Here is a 25,373-nt window from a genome sequence, read left to right on the forward strand (position 1 = left end):
GAGCCACTGACGTCGACATCTGGCAGTGGAGTAAAAATACACAACCAGTAACCAAATATTTTTAGAATTTTATGCTGGTTAAATACTGACATGTTACTGTTTGTTACATGTCAAATATATTGATTGTATTCCCATTTATAAACCCCCCACCAGGCTACACATTGTTTATTTCAGATAGGGGATTTTATACACCAGGAACATTACCAGTAAAGACGGCTTAAGCTAAATTTATAGTTGGCGCAATGAACTGGGCGCGAAGGGTTGTACACCAATTGTGCCGTCCCTGCACCTGCCTGTTGACCTCATGCTCTATTATTTCCAGATAATGATGCCTGGTTGTGCACCACCAACTCTATGCAACGTAACATTTTTAACACAAAAACACGATCAGCTGCTGGTGGACTGCACTAGAACCCCCGCCACCGGGCTTAGCAGGTTTTCAATTTTGTTTGATTAAGATTTTATTCAATGTATATATTTTTTTGTACAATGGCCAGTATGTTTAGTTATTTGACAGTGTTTTATTGTGCATATTCCATTTAAGCAAAAGTCAGTTGATTGTCTTTGCATTTTTTTTCCCATTTTATTTCCTCCGAAGAGTTTTTGCGGCGCTAGTGGCTCGTATTTTTTCAACAGTAGACAGACAGGAAGGAGGGTGAGGAGAGGGGGGGAAGACATGCGGTAAAGGTCGTCGGGACCGGGAGTCGAACCCGCGACGTCCGCGTCGAGGACTAAGGCCTCCAAACGTGGGGCGTGCTAACCCCCTGCGCCACCACAGCACGCCCCTGTCTTCGCATTTTAATAATTTGATCATATTTGTTGCAAAGGTTGCAGTCATTCAGTCTTGGGTGCAGGGTGGCCCAGTTGTTAACACTGTCTCTCTGTAGAAAAAGGCTCTGGATTCTCTGTGGCATTTGGATGTTCTGTGAGTTTATACATGGGTATACTCCATGTGCTCTGGTTTCCTCAAAAATGAAAAAGGAAATAAAATGACTATTAACTCAGAGGTAGGATGTAACAATATACAGGTGCTTGAGATGTGTCATGTAACAAAACCCTGTTGGAGGATGCCATCTATTTATTTAAATTCGGGCACTCAAAAAGTAAAAAAAACAAACAAACAAAAAAAAACTGTTTTATGATTCAGAATCAACTGAAAATTTGACCAGCGTTGGAGGAGATGACTCAAAGAAAAAGCGGGGGATATGTTTCTTTCTGTCTAAAGAAAACCTGAGGCTATCATTCTCTAACTGGAGTTGTGTAATAATCATATGTTTGAGCTGAACTTCAAAAGAAAAACCAAGTAACACACACACATGCACACACACACCGAGTTGATGGAGTGCTGAACCAATCATCACCTTCAGCTGATCATAAATGCAAAGCTAAGTGGGCTGACATTTCACAGAATCACCAGTCAACGAAGGAGTGACGCACGATCCGTTTGACAAACCTGCTTCCAGACAGGTACTTTTCCAGCCTGTTTTTTTTTTCTTTCCTTTTTCAGTGGAAGTTGATTTTTTTGGGAGGCAGTAATGTTTTAGCCACATGCTGAAACCTGCAAAGAGGACAACAGACCTCAGTGTGCAGACAGACTCTGTCTGCATCCGCGCTCTCCTTCACTCCCTTCGAGGACCACAAAACAGCTTCTGTAAGAGTCATCAACTGCACTAACGACCAGGGCCGGGTCCAGGCCTTCGGTCCCACCAAGACACCTTCCCCTTACATCCTTTTCACCCTAGCCAAGTCTCAAACCTCAAACTATCTACAGCTTCTTTTCATCAATAATGCTATTCTAACATCTAGAGCGGAGTTTTCCCTGCAGTACAAGTATTAAAACATCACAAAAAGTATATTTCCTTATGTCTAAATGAAAGTACACCCTTTTTATTCAGACTTTTTACATGTCGGGATATAATAAACTAACTACAATTGTACAAAAGAAGATTTCACAATATTTAGGCTGCACAGTGGCACACTCTAAATTTGCTTAATTGCTCACGAGGTAGTCTGGACCAAGCTTCAGCTGTAAGACAGACGGACACACATTTGATTCTACAATGCTTTGGTATACAGAGAAATTAGTCATTACCTGCATTTACATTTACCATATTAAATGAAGAAGCTTAACGGAAATACGTCAATTTAGAAAAAAAACAACAAAAAACAAAAAAACTCCCGAAATGTGATGGAAACGTTTTTGTGCTAGGATGACTTTGTAAAAATGCAATAGAAACCCTTTTAAATACAAACCTTTTTTTGTGTGTTGCACGAGTCACAAGATCAACAATCGGACGCTGCTATTGGCGAAAACAAAAGGAGGATGGCGTGTGTACAAACATATTTACATGCCATTTTAATTGCATTACTTATTCAATGGAAATATCACAATTGCAAAATTGTGTTGTTTTTTTCCCCCAACATTAGCGGAATATCGACAAATGTTTGCACACATTTGTAATGGAAACGCAGCCAGCAACTCAATGACTGCAGGACTCCAATCATCAAGCTTCCAACACTGTGCATAGGATTTAGCGCAAGCTAATATTTTGTTTTTATTTTTCCAACATGCCAACATTGCTAAACATCTCTACTTTAGTCAAACGTTTATTGTTCCAGATACAACTTTGCCATATACTGTTCAGAATAAAGTACCTCTTCCATAAAGAGCCACAGTTGTTCTATTCCTGCTCTCAAGAATTTCAACATTTAAGGTGTGGCTTATGAAGTTAGAACTGTCTTATGTAATTCTCTTAAGCAACAACAAGAAACCTTGGCAACTGTCTTAAATCTTTCCACTTGTGAATATTGTTTTCCCCTGAACTTCCATGAACTTCAAAAGGTTTGGCTCTATAACCTGTTCAAGATTTATGGAGCGCAACAATTACATCTTATGTCATGTCTCCTGTTTTTCCCTACGTGCGATAACGGACGACCCCAGCAAAACCTGCCAAAAGTCCTGCTTTCAGGTGGTTTTCTTTGCTGATGATCAATAAACGATGAGCATGATTAGTTTTCCACATGCAGCGTCTTCATTTTGGCTTTGATAAATGAAGACAGTCAATTTAGATCATTTTAACATCTGGAAAACATTTTTACTAATGTGAGATTATGGTGAAGTTCTTTAATAGAGAACAGATTATTTTGTTGCCATGATTTTATGCAACAATACAATCATGGCAATGATTAATTTAAAACATTAATCATTAATTTAAAACACTTCTTGGAGTTACCCAAAATGTACATTCATACGAAAAGAGCAGTAAAGATGTACAGCCATTCTCAAGATGTCTTATTTAACAAAGCTTATTGGTACCAAAAACATGAACACGACACTCCTGACCTAGTTTATGTACTCTGTCTCACTCTCCAATTCTGAATTTATGTTAAGATAATGGTGATTGTATTTAGGAATCTATACCATGTTCCAAATTATTATGCAAGTGACATTTACTCACATTTTCTTAAATGGTCAATGAAAATGATGGTCAGTATAATTTTCAAGTCATGAACTATTACACTATAAATCAAATTTTACTGAACAAAGCTCCTAATGAGAACAGTATTTTTTTCAAAAATAAAAAACTCAAAATGCTCTGTTCCAAATTATTATGCACAGCAGATTTTCTAAACATTTTATGGATTATAAAGAACTGCAAAAGGTCATTCTTTGAATGTGCAGTATTAAGTGGCCACATGTACTAAAATCAAAAGCTGTTTCAATCAAAACGATCTTAACAGACAGAGTTACATGTTAACATAGGACCTTCTTTGATATCACAGCACAATTCTTGCATCTATTGAACTTGTGAGTTTGTGGAAAGTTTCTGCTTGAATTTCTTTGCAGGATGTCAGAATATCTTCCCAGAGCTGCTGGTTTGATATGAACTGCATCCCACCCTCAGATCTTCTGCTGGAGGAAACTCCAAAGATTCTCAATAGGGTTGAGGTCAGAGGTCAGAAGAGGATGGTGACCACACCATGAGTTTCTCCCCTTTTATGCCCATAGCAGCCAATGACACAGTGGTATTCCTTGCAGCATGAGATGGTGGATTGTCATGCATGAAGATGATTTTGCTACTGAAGGTACGGCTCTTCTTTTTGAACCATGAAAGAAAGTGATCAGTCAGAAAGTCCATCTACTTTGCTGAGGTCATTTTCACACCGTCAGGGACTCTGAAGGGGCCGACCAATGATTCTCTCCCCATGATTTCGGCCCATTACATCCATTTTAGTTGAAGCAAAAAATTTGGCATTTCTTGCCTACTGGAGACTATTTTCAACAATTATCTTATTGATTTTGAAAATCTGTTTAAAATGTCACTTTATTTGATCAATTATTTCCCTATTGTGTTTTTTAAAACTTTTCTGCTCCATAATTAAAAGGCACTTAATTACTTCCATGTTTTGTTACTAATGTATCTTGACAGCGAGAAAAAACAATCTAAGCCTCTTTCTGCATTTAAAAAAAATTTGAAAATTATGTTGAAGTGAAATGGCGTTAAATAAGCTGACGTTTTGTTGTCTATTTTTTATTGTTTGTGTATTAGAATTATGTCTGCAGATATAAGTTTGCACTTTTCATTCATGATTTCTTTTAATCAGTACATGAACTATTCACATTGAATAATGAGTGAATGAAATAAAAAATAAAATGAAATGTGACGCATGATTTAATTGGAACTGGAACTAGAGTCACCTACAGAAATATACGGATGATTATCACGAGAACCAGTTTTTCAAGCATGAGTGATATTTAGTAAAATTTTAAAGGGCTTAAAATTTGCCCTTTACTTTTGTTAGTGAACCGAGTCACATCAGTCAAGAAGTTGCCATAAGCAGTTTAAAAAAAATGTTTGACGTAAACCTGAGGTTGCTAATTAGTAATGACTCGGTGACTTGCGCCTGACTAATACGGATTGAGTTGTTTTTATTCAAAAGTAGGCTAAGGCAAAACATGGTCAGTTTTCAACAAAAGGCTGAAACTACCAGGACTGAAAAATACTTTTTCTGATTTTTAAAAAAAAATGCATTTCCAGAAACTTGCACAGGAGGATCGGGCTACTAGTAATCACTTATTGTGAACTTGAAGGACCTGCAGCCTTGAGTCACCGTCCTCTGATTAAATCTAAATACTGCTAAGCTATCAGCACGTATGCAAACAGTCCCATTCTCCATCACAACTCCATGGATAACGCGAGCCCTTTGACGACAATACATGCAACGCTTTCACACTGTTGTGACTTTGCAGAGCTGGAGATGAAGGAGTGTGTGTCTGTGTGTGTGTGTGTTAAAGGGAGGTGTTGGGGTGGTTTAATGATTCACTGGTTTACATTGATTTACAGTTGCATCACCCCACATCTACGTCAGTACATCCTCAAATGTCAGAGGGGAAAAATAGGTTTTGCAATTATATTTAAAATGAAACAAAAAAAAAAATATTCGCAGTGAGACTTTAACCTGGTCTTTGGGTGAAAAGTCAGCTTGGAGTCCACGTGACGGGGAAACGTGCAATTTTAAAGATCTTGGTAGTGATTGCCGACTTACCTACAGCAATGTTGCTCGCACTCAACAAAGCTTGTGTCAATCATTTTCTTTGTGTGCTGGTTTAAGAAAACCAGTAGGTGTCTTGCTCTATATGCAAATATCTTCTATTGGTTTGGACCATTTCATAAAATTTAAAATGTATATTTCTAAATGAACGGACAAACGTGTAGAGGAACAATGAGAGATAATAGTTGCATTTTGGTTTAATTGAGCTAAATGCACCGATGTTATTTAGTATTCTTTGATCTCTAAATGTTGAAACTAATAAGTGTGCGAAAAAAGATAAGTTTGGAACAGATTGAAATAAGCTTGCTGTCACTTTTAATTGTTGCATTTTCCTAAGAACCTCATGGACATTAAAAAAAAAAAAGTCGATTCAACCCTGAAACCGTCCGTCAATCACATCTTCACAAACAACTGTCACTGATTAAGTTTCTGCATAGCTTACAACTCTGATGTTATCTCTTCACCTATCAAAACAAAAAGCTTTCAACACACACACACGCACACCCCCACACACACACACGCACCCCAGGAAGACCAGTCTGACGGCTCCTTCACAATGCTCCATGGAGCCGTTTTGGCACGGGGAAGTTTGAGGGATGGGTCGAGCTGAAGTTTATGACTGTGCTGACGTCAATGGCATAATTCAAATACTTAAGCAGGCTACTTGCTCTCGGCCCGCCAGATCCCTTCCTTTGGCCGAGGCGCCGGAAAATGTGAAATGGATTCTCGCTGCGGAGCAGAGTGGCTGCTGCAGGCATTAGTGGAGACCGCTGGCCAGACTGAATATGACGGATCAGCTCGGTTCTGACCATCAGGCGTGCAGTAAAGCGTCTGGTCAGCTGTCTGTATGCCAAACAACCCATTCATCTCTTGTTTATGAAAACCCGTTTACAGGAACTCATTAAAAACAATAAATTGTGTATCGTGTTTCTATATTTGAACTTTTATTTTTAAAAAAAGAGGATCAAATAGCAGAATGAAGCTATTTTCCTCCTCAGAATTAAGAAATTGTTCATATTTATTTAAACATTGATGCAGAGATGCATCGGTTGAATTGTGATGCGGCCTACTTCGTGTCGGTCGGGTGCAATCCTAAGCAACCATTCCCCGAGTTAAAGAGCAATTGTAATTTTGAAAAAGCTGCTTTCAATTTCAAACACTAAGACCTGACTAAAGCCTCAAACGGAAATTCGAAAACGACTTGAACAGCACCTATGTGACAACATGAAGTAGGCTGACGGATCAGCCGCTCAAGTGACATTCAAGAAACAAAGTCGCAGATATCTCACTGAATCACAGTGACAGATAATACCTACAAATGTTTTCACAATGAATCAAAAAACATTCAATCCCTGGCAGTTTTCTACAGGATCTTATCAGATTTATGGTAAATGAAAAAGACGCAGCATTATTATAGCACCTAAAACAATGATTCGGATTGCATTCATTTCATCTCTGCCTGTCCAGAGCTTTAAATCAACTTTTATGTCCATATTGGACTGTGGAATATGGGGTGAACTGAATCGCACTAACCCTAAAGAATATTATTTTTATTTTTGGCTAGCTTGTTTAAAAAGTTTCCTGAAGTCCAAAAGTGGGGGATGTGTGCTCCCCAACTTTAAAACCTTTGAGGTTCTCAAGAAATGATTCAACTACTCAGAACTCTGTTTCCCTCTTTTATTATGGGAAATTCTGATGCACAATTCTCAAGAGTTCTCGATAATTGTTAAAGGAATTGCCAAACAAACCTACTTTGTAGGAGGATAAGATAATTCCTACTTAAAAGAACGCTTATAATTTGTCATGCCTCTAAAACCAACTCCTTAAAGTATACTTCACTCTAAATATTCCACAGCTTAAAGAAAAAACAAAACACTACAGCTCAAGCTATTGTGTTTTTACCTTTGCAGTTTCGGATAAGCCATTCATGACTTGCTTTAGAGCATGTTTACAAAAAGGCACAAAAGATTAATGAGTAATCACCATTGTGTGCGGCCCCACGCCCCGGACAATTTACGCACAAAGTTAAGTATCGCCCTTTATTAAGAATGTTTACCTCTTCATTTCAGTCACTGTCATTTCCTTTGGATATATCAGTTTTATCCTTAAGCGAAAAAAGTAAAAAAAAAACCACCCTAATCAGTTTGACTTGCTTATCAAAAGTAGGTAAGGAAAATAAAATTTATTTTATTATTTAATGCATCAGGGCAGCATGAAGGATTTCCCACCAAACTGGTTTCATTGCTAAAATAAGGTTAAAGAGAGAGTTGGTGTTATGAAAAAGAAACAAAAAAACCAATTAGGAACAGGTTGGGTATTTCTTTCCTTAAGCAGAAATCTGTGTGGATGCCAAGTTATTGCGTCACTACATACGTACGTGTTTTCTGGTAAATGCTCCTCCCTCTGTTGTATTGTGTTTCAGTGAAGAGGATCAAAATAAACGAAGAATGCATTTCAACACAAATGACTGCTTTTAGGTGTCGGCTTATACTCATGGATTTCTCGACATTGATCCATGTGACATTTCTAAGGAAATCCGCAAACAGCAGTGACACGTTTAGATTTAAACCCTGTTTTAGAAGCACCGGCTTGCGGTAGGGCTGTGCGATAAATCGAATTTATCAATTGATTGAATTTTTGGTTTCTGGAGATTTTAACTTTTGGAAAAAATCCAGTGCTTTCCATGGGGTTCTATAGTTTGGAGTGATATCAGTACAGCCAACGCAGCAATATTGTTTGACAAGCGTGTTTAACAGCTTCTGATCATCTGAACTTTGAATTTAAGTCGACTCTACAATGAAATATAAAAGGTCAGGCTAAAAAAAAAAATCTAATCATGACACATGAATAGAGCTGAAGTCATACGAGAATAAAATCGTATTATTACTTGAATGAAGCCATTATTTTTGAAGAATAAAGGACTAATTTTATGAGAACTCCAACACAAAAAAATTTATTATTCATGTTTTTGAACTGAAACTGAGGTCAGATGTCTTTTGTTTTCATTCACCGGATCTCCGCATCACTTCCTGTTCTACACGCTAACAACTTCAGCTAACCAAATAACAAGTGAAGGATAATAGATCAGTTGTTTCATAAAAAAATTGGTGTATACATATATATATTTTTTTATGTTTGCCACTTTTTAAGACTTTAAAGTTGGTGATCAGGTATTTTCAATAATGTCTTCCAATGACACATAATTACCCAGTAATATTTTCTAAGTTGCTGTCAACTTTAAACATTTTTTAACTTTAAAACACGCTGGTGGACTCCCCTAGCGTCCCTACCACCAGGCTTAGCAAGTTTCCTTGGGGGAACCCTGATGTATGGTTTAGTTGGTAGAGTTGTCTTGCAATCAGCATGTTGTAGGTTCAATTCCAGCTTTTTCTCATCACATGTCGCTGATCCCCTGGGCAAGGCGATTAAGCCAAAGTTGGCCCGATGTGCATGTCGGTGTATAGATGTGTGTGCATCTGAAAGTGTGACTGGGTGAATGTGACTAGAAAAGTGCTATAAACCTTCAGTCCACTGATGATTCATTAAGTCAACTGAAAAAAGTGATTATGGCGTGAACATAAAAATCTAATTTAACACAGTGAGGAAGCATCGTTTTATCTGCTGCTGACGTTGGATCAACCGTGGTAAAAACAGAAGGAAGTGGGGCTACGGCACGTTGACCCGCATTCTGCACAAGAAAGGCGTTAGTGGGAAAGAAACAGCATTTCTTCAACTTTGAGCAGGAAAACTAACAATCTAATCTGTAATCCCTTGTTTCTCAATTCACTTCTAAAGTCTTTCAGCCCACTAATCTTGAGAATGTCGCTTCATCACTCTATTGCTGATTTCTTAGCCATCATGCTGTAAGTTATAGACAAACATTTCCACCTCTGTCCAGCTGGCATTGTCTCGGAAGTCTTCTGACAAGCTTGCAAGTCATTTTCTTCAAAACCAGTCATACTCAGACATTGAGTTGCTTTAATGCTTTAATGTGCTAACTAAAGCTTTTATCCGAGATGAAGCCCTTAAGACTATTTGTAATGTCTCTGAACATAAAACGGTCTGATAAGTATCTTAAATGCATCTCTGACAATAATAAGACTCTAAATTGTTGCAAAATACCCGATAACCAGTTACAGATTGACAGGAAGCAAGAACTGACTCTTTCAAATTAGCTTTGGATAAGAAGTGCCATTATGGAATGTCATTTACAGAGGCTGCACTTTTCTGATTTTAGGATAAGGGAAAATTGCGGAACGTTTTTAATTCAAAACAACCTTGGAACTAAAAAGGGTCTACATTAATTTTTCCATTTGATATAATAGAGCTAGAAGCTTGGATTCAGGCGATATTGGTTATACGGTATGTGGACATAAAAGGGAATAGCTGGCAAACTTTTTACAATAGAAACAGCATAACAACACTAGAACCTCATTTCAGTGGTAAAACATAAGAAACCAAACCAAACATCAGAACTGACATAAAATTAGAAAAATGGTTTTGTTTTTGTTGTGGGGTTTTGTTCTGAGGTTTTACCCCAGTAAAAACTTACAAGCAATATTTATCCCCACTTTCAATAAACAGCGTAATTTTCCAGCTACTAGCTAGCCAAAGTGCATCAACAGAAAAGCTGCCCTATTGAAATGACTCCAGTCTCAAACAATGAAAAACAGTTCATGCATCCAGTTATTTAGAAGGAATATCCTGGTAGATTATTGTCTGTAGTAAAACACACTAGAGAGCAGAGTAGCTGTTGAACCAGAGAGTAAAAATCAACTAAAATCTGATCACTTAGTATGAAGTTTTTGTGCTTTTGGTAGCAGACGTTTACGCTGCCCAGATACTTTCGACATGTTCCATTTGGTACTAGGTGTTTTAAATGGGAAGGTCTCTGCTACAGACCTCATAAAATCTACTAGCAGTCTTCTGTGTAGATAAAAATCTGCACACCCATTGAAAACATTTTAAAGTACAAGTCAATTCAAAGACATTCTTAATCCCAGAGGGAACATAAATTTTGTTTTAAGTCATACAATTCTCTTCAAAGAGTTGTTGTAGATGCTAATGACCTTGTGGCTGATGAGCTTTCAAAATGTAACACTTTTAAATGTTAGTTTTAATTTATGTCCAATATATTCAGTGATGGAATAAAATTGCATCCACATGCAGAGGTTCGCTAATAAAGCGGGTAAAGGAACTGCTCCAAAGTTGTAAAAAGTGGTGAAGTACGCTTGTGTTTTTGCTCCGTAAGGTGTTGAACTAATACAAATCTAATCAGAACAATGAAATAAAACGTGCTTTATCTCAAAGTGTCCTCTAATATTTATATAAATGTGAATTAATTCTGAAGGTTTTAATGATAAAAATGCACTTTATCGCTCTCACTTAGCATGAATCAGATTAAATACTGTAGAAAACTGAGCGTTGTCATGCTATTCAGGTAAAGCATCAGCATGCAAAACCATGCAGGCGTCATGGAAGTCTGTGTTACACAGGCTTTAAAAAGGTTTTCACTGGAGGATGAATTCTTTCTAGTTTGTCACATTGTGTAACATAATGAAGCCCCCGAGTCACGCTGTACGTTTTAAAGCTAGCTCACATTCTAATTAAGCAGCATCAGTAGCCATCAAGCATTAAAAATATGGTGTTAGAGCTGGAAATACATAAGAAAAATCTGGCTGCGATGTGAACAAAGTTGAAAAGAAAATTGCACCAATCAGCACCTTTCTATCTGTCAAGATATTAATGAATAAAAGCACCAAGTGCCACACAATTTTTAAAAAGATAGAAACATTTTATGCAACGTTGAAGATTGATTAAATGAACAGTTTATAGAAAGACAGAGCAGCACCTGTAAGATGCACCGAGCACTCGGATGTATTAATTTGTTCACGTTCTTGTGACAATTTTAGTCTCTGTGTTTTCATATAATGGAGAATATCATTTTCACATTCACAACTTTTATTACGCTGAAAAAAAAAAACTTATCAAGTATTTTTGGTCTAGTTTCTAGAGACAAAACAAACTTACAAGTAACTTTAACGAACAAAACGAACTTACAAGTAACTTTAATCAGGTTATTAGAGTTTGTTTTAAGTCAGTATAAATAAAAATCAAGTAATTCCACTGGCAAGTTTTTCATTTATAATGATTGGAAAATGTTTTTTATAAGTACAAAAAAAAAAACTTGCCAGTGGAGCTTGTTCTTTTACATCAATGTTTAAGAATTACTGACCTAAAACAATGTCGTAAATTTGGCTGAGAAGTCACTTGTAAGTCACTACACTTAAAATAAGACAAAACTAAGATATTTGCACTAGAAACTATACCCATAGTACTTGGTAAGACTTTGTTTTTACAGCATACTTCAATTACCAAAACAATAAAAAGGGTCAACATGACATGCTAGTACCCAAAGTATCAGAAAAAAATGATCAAACTGTTCTCTAGTTCTCTGACCGCTCTTCAGCTGGTATTGACTGAAACGTTTAACTCCTCAGGCTCTCATTAACTGATTAAAACGTTTATTCACTGCAATCATTTTGCTCCGTGAGCAGAAGGCCGGTCGGTCGTGACAACACTTCAGTTCATACGAGTGATAAGATTTTCCTCAACAATTCAATTCTGATGCTTGGAGACGTCAACGTCAAGTTCTGTTTTCCCCAGTGAAGTAGAATTTATCGGGGATCATTTGGAGCAAAGCCTCTAATCGGAATCAGTCAGGGAAGAGTGAGTCCTTTGTTGGCTGCCAACTCACGAGACTGCGTGTGATGGGGCCTGTTAGGCGTTTGGTGAACTGCGACGCGATCCGCTAAACCCCACCACCCTCCAATCCTCCCCGCCTCACGTCACAAGAGTAAGATGTTTAACAAGGTGAAAAGCCTCCAGTGACGCATTTGGTGCTGAGCTGATTTTATTGTAACCCCTGATTCTCGTTTGAAGTCTATGAAAGCACTTTCACCCACTGGCCAAGGTCATGTTTCTACTACTTTTGATCATTTCATTTATCAGCCTCTTGTGCTGTGTCTGGCTTGTATGTTCAGAACTTTAACAGTCTGGAGTTGGGGTGACTTTATCTCATATTTGGATTTTGTTTTAGTCTTCCTTTCAGGCTTACATATTTAAAAAAAAAAAGGTATGGAAACTCAGAAAGATACAAAACGGTATCTTTTCAAGCCAAAGAGTTTTGGGGATAAACCCACAGAGGAAGCAGGCCAGTAGTAGAGGATTGAACAGTTTCTTTCCATGCGATATGGAAGTCTAGAAAACATTCGTCTTGGACGGTTATTTTATTTTCCCCTCCTTCTATCTCCACAGTGCGTCACAAGCGAGCCTAATGAGACGGTTTGCAGAGACCGTCAGCGATTACTTGGGGAAGGTCAAGGTTTGTGAGGAGCGTGGAGGAAGGACAGTAAGATTTCTGCAGCCGCCTTGTGTTTTTTTGGTGTTTTTTCCTGCTGCGGGACGCCACGCGCGCGGCCCATCTGTGCTGATAGGGAGTTGAGAGCGCCCATGTGCAGGCAATCGCTGACGTCAATTGGGCTTGAAGAACCAGTACAGCAGGAACCAATAATCTATTCCAGCCTCCCTCCCCTGCCTTTGTCGCTTCTCTTTCCCGTATTTCACATAAACATAATTTGACTTTGAAACCGATTATTATTCTGCAGTCTCATCCGCATGCCTGCCATTTTTGACAGGTGAAATGGCTGTGCATGGGATTTTTGTTACTGCTTTCATTGAATAATAATCTACTGCATTAATAACTCAGGAGATTAATTTGCATGTACGATGCATGCAGTGCATGCACTAACTTTGCTTGACTGCAATTCAAGAAAGCTACACATCTCAAGAGCAGAAAAAAAATATATTTGGCCAGAATTTTATCTACAAAAGAGTGGGTTTTTTCTCCGCAAATATACCCAGATATTACTGTGGTTGTGTGAACTGAACCTCGGTGGGTAAGTGAAATTGCACAATTCAAACTCGTGCACCAATTTCTGTTTTTCAAAATCCTTTGAAGTTGTCTGTTGCAGTTTGTTTGAACTGGATGATGAGCCAGAAATTAACAGTGTGAAGTTCATCATGTGTACCTGAACCCAACTTGGAAGCCGTTGGAACTGGCAGGACTAGATTCAAGCGTGTGTAGACAACACCTCATTTTATGACAGAGATATTTCCCAGGCAAATCACAAGCTGGGAAAGCGGCTCTCTCCCTGAGGTGTAAAAGGACGGCCAACAAAAGGCTCAAATAAAAAAGATTTTACTTACATAAATGTGGAACGTCAAGCTTTTTAACCAGTTAGTTTATAACATTGAAAGCATATTTTTGAGCACAATGAGGTTACTTTTCTTACTTCTTGTGCCTGTTAAATTTTTTTTAAGCAAGAAGTGACTTAAAAGTGTGATTAAAAGAAGTGATTAAAGAGTTTGCTGCAGGTGGAATCAAGTATGCAAATTCACTGAGACAGCATTTTGTTTGTGACAGAAAGTGCATTTACCTGAAAGACAGACTTTGGTGACCGAAGGCTGATTTGCAGCAGGAGACCTTCTGTAACAAGAAAATAGACAAGAATCCTATGAAATATATACTAAGAGACTTTTTTTTAAAATTTAAAACTCACAGGTAATCAAGAATGGCTCAATACAAATGGCTGATGCAAAAGCATGTTGTACTTTAGTTACACCAAAAACTCCTCATGCAACAAAACATGAAGAAAACTGGCCCAGATTTAGGTTTACAGGCGATCTATTATGCTTCCTTGAGCAGGTTAGAATAGGTCTATGACCTATACAAAACATGTTCATTATATTTTTTGCACAAAACCATTCTCAGAGAAGGAACCTTTGGTCTGCTCAGTTCAGCCTACTTTGATCGCTTTTCACAATGAGCTGTTGTCACTTTCAATCCAAATAAGCTGCTGCTGGCCAGGCCCCCCAACTCAACGTTTGCACTCACACGTGAAAATGGCTGCAAACAGATGCACAATTATACAACCATACATATTTGAAAAGCAGAAGTGGAGCCTCCTGCACAACTAGCAAAAATGCAGCAAGTGGTTTCTAGATGGTAAGTCTTTTCCAGAAGCCAAATGCAGTGGAGCTCCTCTTGGGTTGCTAGGTGATGGACAGCGCTTGCAGATTTGTGGCGTTACATTCTGAAGGTTTTTGAAACGGCTCATTTGTTTCATATCTTCCACCTCTTTTGCACAAATAAGTTCTATAAGTCCACCACTGACACTCCCCATGACTGCAGAGTTATTGGAGTGTATCTACATGTCATGGCTGCCATTTCAACAAAGGTGAAACAACCAACAGCAGTTGGCGTGCCTGCCTTGCTCCAGCGGTGCTCAACCTTGGGTAGACAGTTGAGGCCTAGCAAGATTTCATGTCACAAGTTGCTGCGATGAAGTGTGAACCTGTTGCTGTCAGCATGACTGTGTCTAATTAAAACCCTGGAAAATGAGGGCGAATGGTTTAAGAGTGACACCGTCGATGTTTGAAGCTCTTGTTTCGGCTCTCTGGTTGCCTGTTACGGAGTCAGACTGCTGGTCCGGGTGGCTCAGTTGACAACAGCCTGTAAGCCATTCACTATTTTCTGGTGAATCTCAACTGGGTCTCTAGATAAAAATATTTGGGCTGCTCAAACCTGACCTGGATTGTGCTGAAAAGAGGATCTTTAAAAATTCAATTTGAGATTTATTCTACTTGTGAAAACACAAAAAAGGATTATGAACAATGTTTTCTACAATCAAGACCACTTTAGAATTAGGATATTCAACACCAAGTCTGATTAAAGTGGACTAAGTCATTCTACAATGACTCAGAAATTTTTTTTTTTGATTTGTGAAACCTTCACAGTAATTCCTGAATGCTAAGACATTAAAACATTTAACTTGTTGAAATCTCATCTTGTTCTCAAAAACTCTAATAATGTGTATTGTCTTCTATTGTGAACTGAATAAATTGCATCTATAGTCATCAATCACCCAGGTGATTGTAGTCATCCACCCTAATTTTCTAAACGTTGTAGCAGGGAAAACAGGCTGCATTATGTTAACACAGAAGAGAGAACACGGTGCTGCTTCCTCGGTCCAGGTTACACTGGAAGATATCCGAAAATAACTTTTTTTAAAACAAAAATTTGTGATCTCGATCTGCAATCTGCTTAATCCCCCCATATTTTCATACACATTTAGACATTTTCATATTTGTGAAGGACAGTTGTGTGCCTGTTCCTGCTTTTCCTCTTCATGACTCTGCAGTTTTGTCCGATCATATAAAAAAAAACAAAAAAACATTTGCCTACTTGATGTTCAACAAACATGTAGAACATGTCTAAAACTCGCTGTGTAAGAAATCATATAAAACAAAGTGCTGCTCTCTCTCTCTCTTCGTGCTGTCTTGCTTTCAGCGACCATGTTTGTCGTCAAAGCAGAAAAGGTTAAACAGCTGCTCTCTGGATTCTCTGAACCCGTCACAGACCTACAGTGACCCTTCTCCCTGAGGTTGCATCACCTCTGGTCAAGCTGATGCAACTGCTCATATTGAGCTATCAGGAAGTAAAATGGGGCAAACACCTCTGTCACAAAAGAAAAAGAAATAAAAGCTCCCTGTGGTTTGTAGGGATTTCATTTCTGCACATCACTGAAAATATGCAGAATTTAACAAATCAATTTGTAACCTAACTTTAGCATTAATGTTTATGGTGTTTTGGCGCCCCCTGGGGAAACAAATTGGCATGCCGAGTTCTTTCAGGAAAATGTGAGGCATTTTTAACAGCTAAATGTTTCAGCTCCTTTTCTACACAAAATAGAAAAATAAGTATTTTAAATAGCTTTAGTTTGGACAGAAACATCCAAACAGACCAAGTATTTACCAAAGATTTTTGGTTTAATTTTTAGTGTACTTGAAATAAGTCAAAATAACTTAAAGGTAACTTTTCATTAGTATTGATGAAAAAGTACGAGTTATAAGTGAAATAATCTGTCAGTGGAACAAAACATTACTTCTTATCACATAAGAAAAATATCTTGCTTCATTGGCAAATTATAAGTAGTATTTTTCCATCAATATTAAAGCATTAATGACTTGAAACAAGCTCCTGTATTTTGCTGAAAGGTTACTTGCAAATTAGTTTTGTCTTTTTCAAGTGCACTAGGATACTTGCGATAGAAACTAGATCGAAAATAATTTGTAAGATATTTTGTGTATTTGCAGTGAGCCATTTAATTTAGAACATAAAACCAATGTGTAGAACAACAACAAAATAAATATACTTACTTATTAGACGCACATTGTATATTTGTCAAGGTGGTGAAATTGTTCCTAACAGTCCGTAGGCTTGCCAGAACCTAAAAACAGGAAAACAAAAATTAATACATAGAGGTAGAATTTATGGGCAGAATCACAAATCTATGAAAACAAGTAAATAAACAAACTTAATTTATTCCGGAAAGACGATTTGCATGATAAGAATGCAAGGAATGCAAGCAGTGTTTAGAATAGTCAAGAAAGTTTGTCTGGTCTTATTTTAAAAAATTTAAATGTATTAATATTGTCTTTCAATACAATCTTATATGCAGTACATGCACATAAAAAAATTTTAACTTTAAAAAATTTTGACTGAATATTTCATGTGAGTTGCACAGGGTGAAGAAAGAAAAGATTTTGTTTGTCCATCTGCCTTGTTATGCTAATTCAGATCCACCAGGTGGCAGAAAAGTTCATCTTAAGGAAGTTCTGAAGCCATCTGCAACAATAAGCCCCTTGCATCTAAAAAGCGTCAGACAAGTTTGTTTTAAATATGTCACTGAATTGTTATTAATGTTTGTTCCCCCGCCCCAGATTTTCTGACGGATCAGCTGTTACCTGGGCAAATGGCGTTACAATCAGGTCTTCGTTGTGCCTGAAAAGAAATGTGACAACTTGTGGTTATATGTGAAACAAGTAAGGGTTGATTAGGCAGCAGGTTGATTGATGCCATATATGTCCACAACGCACAGTTCTCCCACTATGGATGAATTCCGCGACAAGGACTTTGGCGACAGCTCGTAGTCGCTGTCAGAGCGGTACAGGAAGGACTCTCTGCGCTGGCCATGACCTGCTAGATTGGGGTGCAGGACCAATCCTGAGCCTGGAGAGACCTGCGGGTCTGATGGACTGCAGCACAACGACGGGCCATTTTCAACCTCGAAGCTGAAAGAAGAAACAAACAAAATGAACTGATTTTGAACAATGATTTTGAATACAAATCCTTCTTTAAAAAAAAACAAAAAAACAAAAAAAAAACTTGAACTGGCTTTTTCACAGCTAACTTTTGACCAGCCTTTGGCAAAGGTTAGCTGGTCAAAGGTTAGCTGGTCTCTCACCAGCTGGTCTTTCACCAGCTAACCTTTCACCTGCTAGCCATTGACCAGTTAGCCTAGCCAAAGGCTACCTGGAAGAAAACCTGTTAAATACTGCCTGCTAAAGTTTTGATATTGGGTGTAGGTTCACCTGCAACCATAAACATACAGCCAGAGTTACAAGAGACATTTTAAACAAAGCAAATTTATGTGTTAGCCAAGTCCAGATCTCAATCCTTTTGTGAATCTGTCTGAAGGATCAAAAATTTCTGTTCACAAACACTCTATTCAATCTGAAAGACTCTGAGCTGTTCCGGAAAAAAAGAACGGGCAAGAATATTCACTTCTTCATGACCAGAGCCTAAAAAGTTGCACTCAAAATGCTTGTAGGTGTAAACTGCAGTAAAATAACTGCAGTTGCCTTTTCATAACAGCTGAATGACCCAGTGAGCCACTGCAGAAGCACAGACAGATAATCTATTCATCACCAGAGAGTTGAGGCAGGAGGAGAGTACCAGATATTATATAACCAGATGATGAGGTCAGAAGTTTAAACTGAAAGGTCAGAGCCTCAGCACTAAGAGGAGCCAACAGATGCAACAAACCATGAAAAAAAAAATGTAACAGAAGAAACTCTGGAAGTTTAGTATATATTTTCTGTCAAAACAATTTGACAAAAACCGTCCATGTGTAGCAATATGTCAACATTTACCTTGAATTTACCGGCACCGCTGTAATAAGCGCTACATCTGGGGTTAGCTCCGCCATTGGGATGAAAAGTTCCACACCTCTGCCAGCGAAGCACGGATTAATGAGAAATGTGCAAAATCTGATTAAACGCATTCAAGACCAACAGCGTATCCATGTTGTCCTGTGCATCATTAAATCCCCTCGCTTTCAGCAACATTGCCACCATGCTTATCCCACACAAATCTAATCTCTTAATCTGAGACAAGCAGGAAAACGCCATATTTTCAAATTTTGGTAAATCTGGGATTAACTGCGAATATTACAAACGTCTGAGATTTCAAGAGATGAAACATTTACTATCTTCCCTTAGCAACACATAATAGCATAGATCAAATTTTTGTAATCTAGCCATGTACTACCTAAACATTTACAGGAAACAATAAATTCAATATCGTCCACACCGATTGGTCAGATGGAAAAAAAATACAGAAGAACAATAGGCTTAGTACAGGGAAGGTAGTGTAAAGGTCACCTGGGAGCAACAAGGTGTGGTCTGTTGACCACCTCCTCACTGAAGTCAAAGTACCGAGCTCTGCACCTGGGGGATCTCCGCCACATTTTCCTTCACCTCCACTTCTTCCTTTCTCATCGAACGACAGATCGCAACGATTCTGTGTCTGCTGACGGACTCAGATTCCTTTTTCCCTTTTCTGTCCCGTAACGAGCGAAGCGCCAGGATAACGTCGGCTTGGCAGACGGTCACAGGCTGAGCTGAGCTGGAACACTGGGAGTGGAAAGGGAGTCGCTCTATTTATCTGACCGACTGTCCCTTACTACTCTATATTAAAACCCAGCTGCAGATTAGTCAGCCTGTTCACCGTCTCCACTGACTTTCACTTGAGGTTTTAAAACCATGGATGTTTGCAGGGGAATAATGGTTTAAAGTAGGCGCAATATATGGAATACGATTTATTTTAGAAATAATCACTAATGTGCATCTCACCCAATGGCCTGTGGAGAAAGTTACCCTGCAAGGATAAGCAGGTATGAACTCAATTTAGCTTAATTAGAGTAAGAAGAAATGGTTTTGTATGAGAAATTGCTAACCGCTAACCGCTACATTATAATCCAGCCTGGTCACCAAAAGTTTAGTTTTCACTTTCCTATTGTCCTACCAAACACCTCAGGTTTCTGGTTGTGACATGAGCCACGGCACAGTTTTGATTTGACAAGTTGCCATTGTTTATACATTGAATGTCCACAACCCTCATCCCAAAAAGTGTCTTGAAAAGCCTGAAAGCTGGTTCATCTCGCTGATGTGGAAAACTGAGCAGAACCAGACCGATCTATTGTAAACATGCTGAGAAGAAAAAAGAAAAGACATTTACCTTTTAGGTAAAGCCAGCCACCAGAAATACAGGCAGTGATGATAAATACCCTGTATGTGCTAAACGGCACATTAAAGCTCCGGTGTGTTACTTTTGTACAAAATCTGTTTTTTTGACATATTTGTTAAAACTGTCACTACGTTGTATAATATGAGACAGATAATCTGTGAAAAGATCAATTTCCTCCACCTCCCGCCGAGCTACTATTGCCGAAATACTAGAAATGCACAGCTCAAGACCAAAAACAACCCATCAGAGTCAGGAGGAGGGTCTTATTGCTATCAATCATCCTCAGGAGCATGCTGTTAAATGTGCTAATGGTTGTGAAACATCTTACTGTTAAAGGAAAACCCTTTTTCTGCTGTCATCAGTGGGTCATACTGACTAGCCTTAGCATTCACAACAGGCTCTGCTATCAGTATGAAGCTCATGACAGAAAAGAAACAGGCGAAGGAGAAAGAAGGATGAGCAGCGCCACATGGAGGCCAATCAAAGTCTGATTGGTTATTTCTTGATAGAATTGGGAGCACTGGGAGAATGCAGAGGAGCTCAATTTCTTTACATATTATCAGTGTTCTCCTAACCAGATGATGAAGAAGGTCGGCTTCTTCATGGTTCCGGATTCAAGGCTACCTTGTTCCGTGAAAGCGTACAGTGTGTGAGCTGTCAGGTCACATCCGAGCATCGGGCCGTACAAAGTGAGAACATGAGTTGTTGAACCTTGCAATGTAGTCAAACAATTTGAGCTGGAGCTGAATACGACGACTACAAATGTTGCGAGGCTTTAGAGAGTAAGACCAACTAAGTACTTAATTTAACATTCTTTGGTGTGAACACTGCTACTGGATCAATAAAACTTGCAGCTTGTTCTGCTTCATGTCAGAGGAAGCACTGAGGTAAGAGAAGCTATTGAAAAGGAAAGCGTTTTCCAGATTACGTCGAAACGTGTCTGCGGTTCACTCAGGCTGCGAAAGAATGAGACAAGTTACAAAGAATGGAAGCAGAAGTGTCAACCTCCAACTCTTTATGGCAACTTTTAGATGCGTCTCCAGGTTATCACACTTGAATCCAATTCCTAGACTAATTACCTCACTACCTGACTCACATATGTTGAAGAAATTCATGTTTACTGTTCCAAGTATCCTTCCATGTTTGCTTAACATGAATTTGTGCCTCATCTCTGAGCTAAAAGGAGAAGCAGCATTCAGTTTCTATGCACCACTAATCTGGAACAAACTTCAAGAAAAGTGCAAAGATGCCGAAACACTGAGTTCCCTTAAATCAGGGCTAAAACCCCACCTGCATAGAGTTGCCTTTCATTGATAATTTCTGGGACAATAATGATATATTTGATGTGTGTGCTTGATGATTTTGACTAAATGTGATGTAATTGCTTGTTTCTCAATTAGTTACTGTTACATTTTTATGCTGTGCAAACGTTGAATTGCCTTGTTGCTGAAATGTGCTACACAAATAAATCTGACTTCACCAAAACTGCCATTGACACGGGAAGCGAAGTGTTGCTGCTTTGCTATTAGGAGATGCAACAAAAACTGAGCAATTTGTTCTTTAATGTCCCCACAGACCACACACACGCAAACACACCCAAGCCTATTCCCTACAAAAACAAGAAAATTAACTAAAACAATGAAAAACTAAGTGAAACTAGCACACACTCCTACTGTACACGCACAAAAAATGCAAAACTTTGAAGGTCATACAAACACAGGCTCATATTTTATTAATGCACTCTGTCTACAGTGATGGAAGATGCAACCCTAATTTAATAAAGTCAGCCAAGCAATCAGGATACCATCTCCAGATTTCCTTTTGTAGAGCAAAGCTGCCCTGGCACATGAAGGCAAAACAATTTTCTCCATGTGGTGTGTGTGAGCATAAAAAAAATAAATAAAAAATGTAACACTCGTCTTTGTCCAAACACTTGAATTTTTCATATGCAAGTGTTTGCATATAAAATTAATTTATTTGCTGATGTTTATTTAGAATTATGTTGTGGTGAAAGAAAAATCACTTTTGCCTCCCAGAGCGTTTGTGCGGGCGCAGAGTTAACTCAGATAAGCCAAACAGAAGCTCTGTGGAACATTTTCCACATCTAACTGGACAGAAACAATGTTTTTTGAGCCCCGAGGCTCAGCTGTGGCTGCCACAAAGCAAAGACAAGAAAGATAAGCCATTCGACAGAACTATAAGTACATTTTTGAGCAATTGAATTTTGCTGGAAAAGTTTAGGGAGGATGAAAAAGCTCCCGGGTCTTCATCTGCATGCCAAAAATTTAAATGCAATGCAACATCTTTATGATAAAACCATGTTCAAACAGCAGAGCTCATCACGAGAATGTTTCAATATATTAAGAGAGCAGCTGTAAAAGAAGGTTTCCACTCTACTGTTGTCAAAATGACAGTGGTTTAAATCTCCTAATAGATCTAAAGCTCATACATAGATCTGAGTTATGATATGCAGGCAGCTGTTTCTGGGTGATGTGACTGAAATGTCTACTAGTGACCTGCGTCACCCTGAGCCACTAATGCAGCTACTTCAGGTCCCACAGCATGTGCTCTAACCAGGGACAGCGCAGGGCTGAGGTTTCTGTCAGGGATCATTCTAGGTCAGAACGTACTAGAATAAATCATCGTCATCATCAGGCGTCAACTTTTGCAAACGTATTTCAAAGTGACATCAAAGAAGTTTGTTCATCGCCTGCTTCTCAAGCGAGAGCTCTGAGGAACTGTTGGTTTCTGACCTAGATTAACAGCAGTCAAACTTCAAATGTCTACCTACTATACAGAAAAGAAAACATTGCATAAGGGGTTTTAACTACGGGTGCAGCGATTGCAGTGTTTTGGCCGACTGCAATCTCTAAAAAGCTTGACCTGCCGATTTGGATTTTGGCCATTACCAATTTTCTTGGCTGAAATGTTGCTAATTAGTTTGCCTCTTGAGTTGATGCACAACTAACTTAAAAGTGGCTCTTCAGAAAGATATAGCAGTTTGCTTTATGTCAATAATTCCTTAGTATTGATGAAAAAGTAATAGTTCCAGATTATGTTAGATTAGATTATGTCACTAATAACAAGTCATTTTTCCCACGTTGTAAATTAAATTATCTGCCAGTGGAATTAGAACATTTTCATCAATACCAAGGAATTATTTACTTAAAACAAGCTCCTATAACTTGCTGAAAAGTTACTTGTAAGTAACTTGTCTTAATTCAAGTGTACTGAGATGTTTGAACTAGAAACTGGCCAAAAAATATTTGGTGTTTGAGGTTTTAAGGCACACTTAATATCACTAATCTTTCGCTCCCTCTACATTTTCTGGCATTGAATTCAAGATAAGACTATGGCTGAACCTCTCCAAAATATTAATATTATTTCCAATGAAAAGCAACACATTGGAAAATTTAAAAAAAAATCAGTTTAAGCCTTTAAACTGCCAGGGATATGGATCATTTTAACCTCAACTGTATGTTTGTGTGTATTGTGCTGCTTAAACCTAGACTAACATCGGGCAGTCGCTCAAATCCCCAAGTTTTGGGGTGTGGCCCAACAGATTTATTTTTCTTTGCAAAAATTGTACTTTATGTAAAACTCAAAGACCTAAGTCATCTGAGTTGTGTATATTTTTTGAATGGAATAAAATAAACAATATTCAAGAATTTGAAAATGATTAAGTTATTATACAACATGGCTAGAGGACATATCAAACCTACAATGCTGATGTACAGCAGTACCTGTTAATGTACTGTAATTTGCATTAGTAACATCATTTCTCCTCTGTTTATAGGGCACCAAACAACCATGCTAAAGCCCCTTAAATTACTTTTCTATGAACTTCAACAAATCCTCTTTATCACATCTAGATCCCTAAAGGCTTTGAGTTGCCGCAATACGATTGGTTGTTTTTGTTATTCGTGTTAATAAATTAAATGGGTGCATCTCATTAACTCATCGATGACTGAGTATTTGGCGCTTTAGGGAGACGAACAGATCACTCATGTTGGTGTCAGGTGTGAAGTCGGTCTTGGATTCCTTTTTTTAACAAGTTTTTAACAGTTTGACATGAGCTGTTGTGCAGATTGTCTTTCCTGGTTTATGTACTAATTAGGAAAGGGTTACACTTTACCTTATTAACTGAAGCAACAAACATGAGTAGGTGCTAAATACCACTGTGTTTGCTCTCCGTTTGTGGACCAAGCCTTCAGAAAATTATGTGAAATTTTTTTATTTATTTAGCAACATTCAAAGTCCATTTCGTCGCTACATAGAGCTGTAAAGGTTTCATTCAAAATGTGACAAGTTTGTTCTAAACTGCTGTCGTTTAATGCAGAGTTCAGCTTGAGAGAAATACGATGAAGTCACAGCCAATGTGAACAGCTTTTTTATGAATCATTAACACCTCACGGCCCACAGATGTCCCTGGGTAATAAATCAAACGCACCCTTTCACTGGGAATATTCACATCTCTGTCAGAGCTGCTATCTCTGACCTACTTACCTAGTGGCTTCATCCTTGATAGTCTGAGACAAAGATTGTTCAAGTCCAAGTCAAAAGACAATATATTTTTTAGAAAGTCTGAGTATAGTTTTTCCCTGATTCCAACTCAGCTAAAAAAAAGAAATCTCTCAGAAGTTGGGACTTTACTGATGAAATTAGTCTTCAGCAAATTTGGAGTTTGCAAATAAGTTTGTAAGTAAACGATCTAGTTAGATTGAACAATTTGAGAGACAATTTCATACCAGATCATTACCTCGGCAATCAAAATCTAATTTAAATCAACAAAATTATTTAACATACTAAGAGTAAGAAAACGTCAAAAAGTTTGATTTCTTTAGGAAAGGTTGTAATAGTTCAGAAACCTATTTAAAAGAAAGACACCAAGTTGCACCCACAGTGCAGATCAGTGGCAGATAAATTGACCATTTGATGTGGGACATTGAATATGAGCAGGAGAAAGATGAAAGGGGCAAATGAAAGGGTCACTTGATAACTGCAGAGAAATCTTCACTGTGTAGTTTAAAGTAGCAATTCAAAGAACAAAGGATCCATCTGGCTAAGTGCATTTCGGCAATAATAAAAAAAATATCTTTCACATCAATTTTCTGCATTGAATAACATCTTCCACTACTGTGCATTAAAGACCGACATTTATAATTTATTTGCACTGCTGGGGTGCTTTTTTTTTTTTAATAAAAATGTTGCAAAACCCTGTGATCTTTCACTATAAAACAAGATTATGCTTATTGCTGACTTTTTTTTAAAGTCCTAAGACAAGAATAAAGAAATAGAATCATGAATTTTAAATTTACAAACAATTTGTGACAAATATTTGAGCAGAATAGGAGGAAAGTTGCTGTTTTTGTCCTCATAGCCTCCCTAC

General features: G+C 38.1%; 1 protein-coding gene across 2 annotated transcripts in view; it reads right to left on the bottom strand.

Annotated features, from left to right (window-relative positions):
- Positions 1-25,373, bottom strand: part of LOC114146139 (cAMP-specific 3',5'-cyclic phosphodiesterase 4B-like) — a 67,786-nt gene that overhangs the window by 17,414 nt on the left and 24,999 nt on the right. For both annotated transcript variants that reach the window (XM_028019955.1, XM_028019954.1), the window contains exons 5-8: positions 17,554-17,748; positions 17,422-17,458; positions 16,834-16,904; positions 14,052-14,101 (exon numbers count right to left, since the gene is read on the bottom strand). In XM_028019955.1, the coding sequence (XP_027875756.1) occupies positions 14,052-14,101; positions 16,834-16,904; positions 17,422-17,458; positions 17,554-17,748 (353 nt within the window). The remainder of the gene's footprint in view (positions 1-14,051; positions 14,102-16,833; positions 16,905-17,421; positions 17,459-17,553; positions 17,749-25,373) is intronic.

Source organism: Xiphophorus couchianus, chromosome 6, assembly GCF_001444195.1.
Source record: "Xiphophorus couchianus chromosome 6, X_couchianus-1.0, whole genome shotgun sequence".
Taxonomy (NCBI): domain Eukaryota; kingdom Metazoa; phylum Chordata; class Actinopteri; order Cyprinodontiformes; family Poeciliidae; genus Xiphophorus; species Xiphophorus couchianus.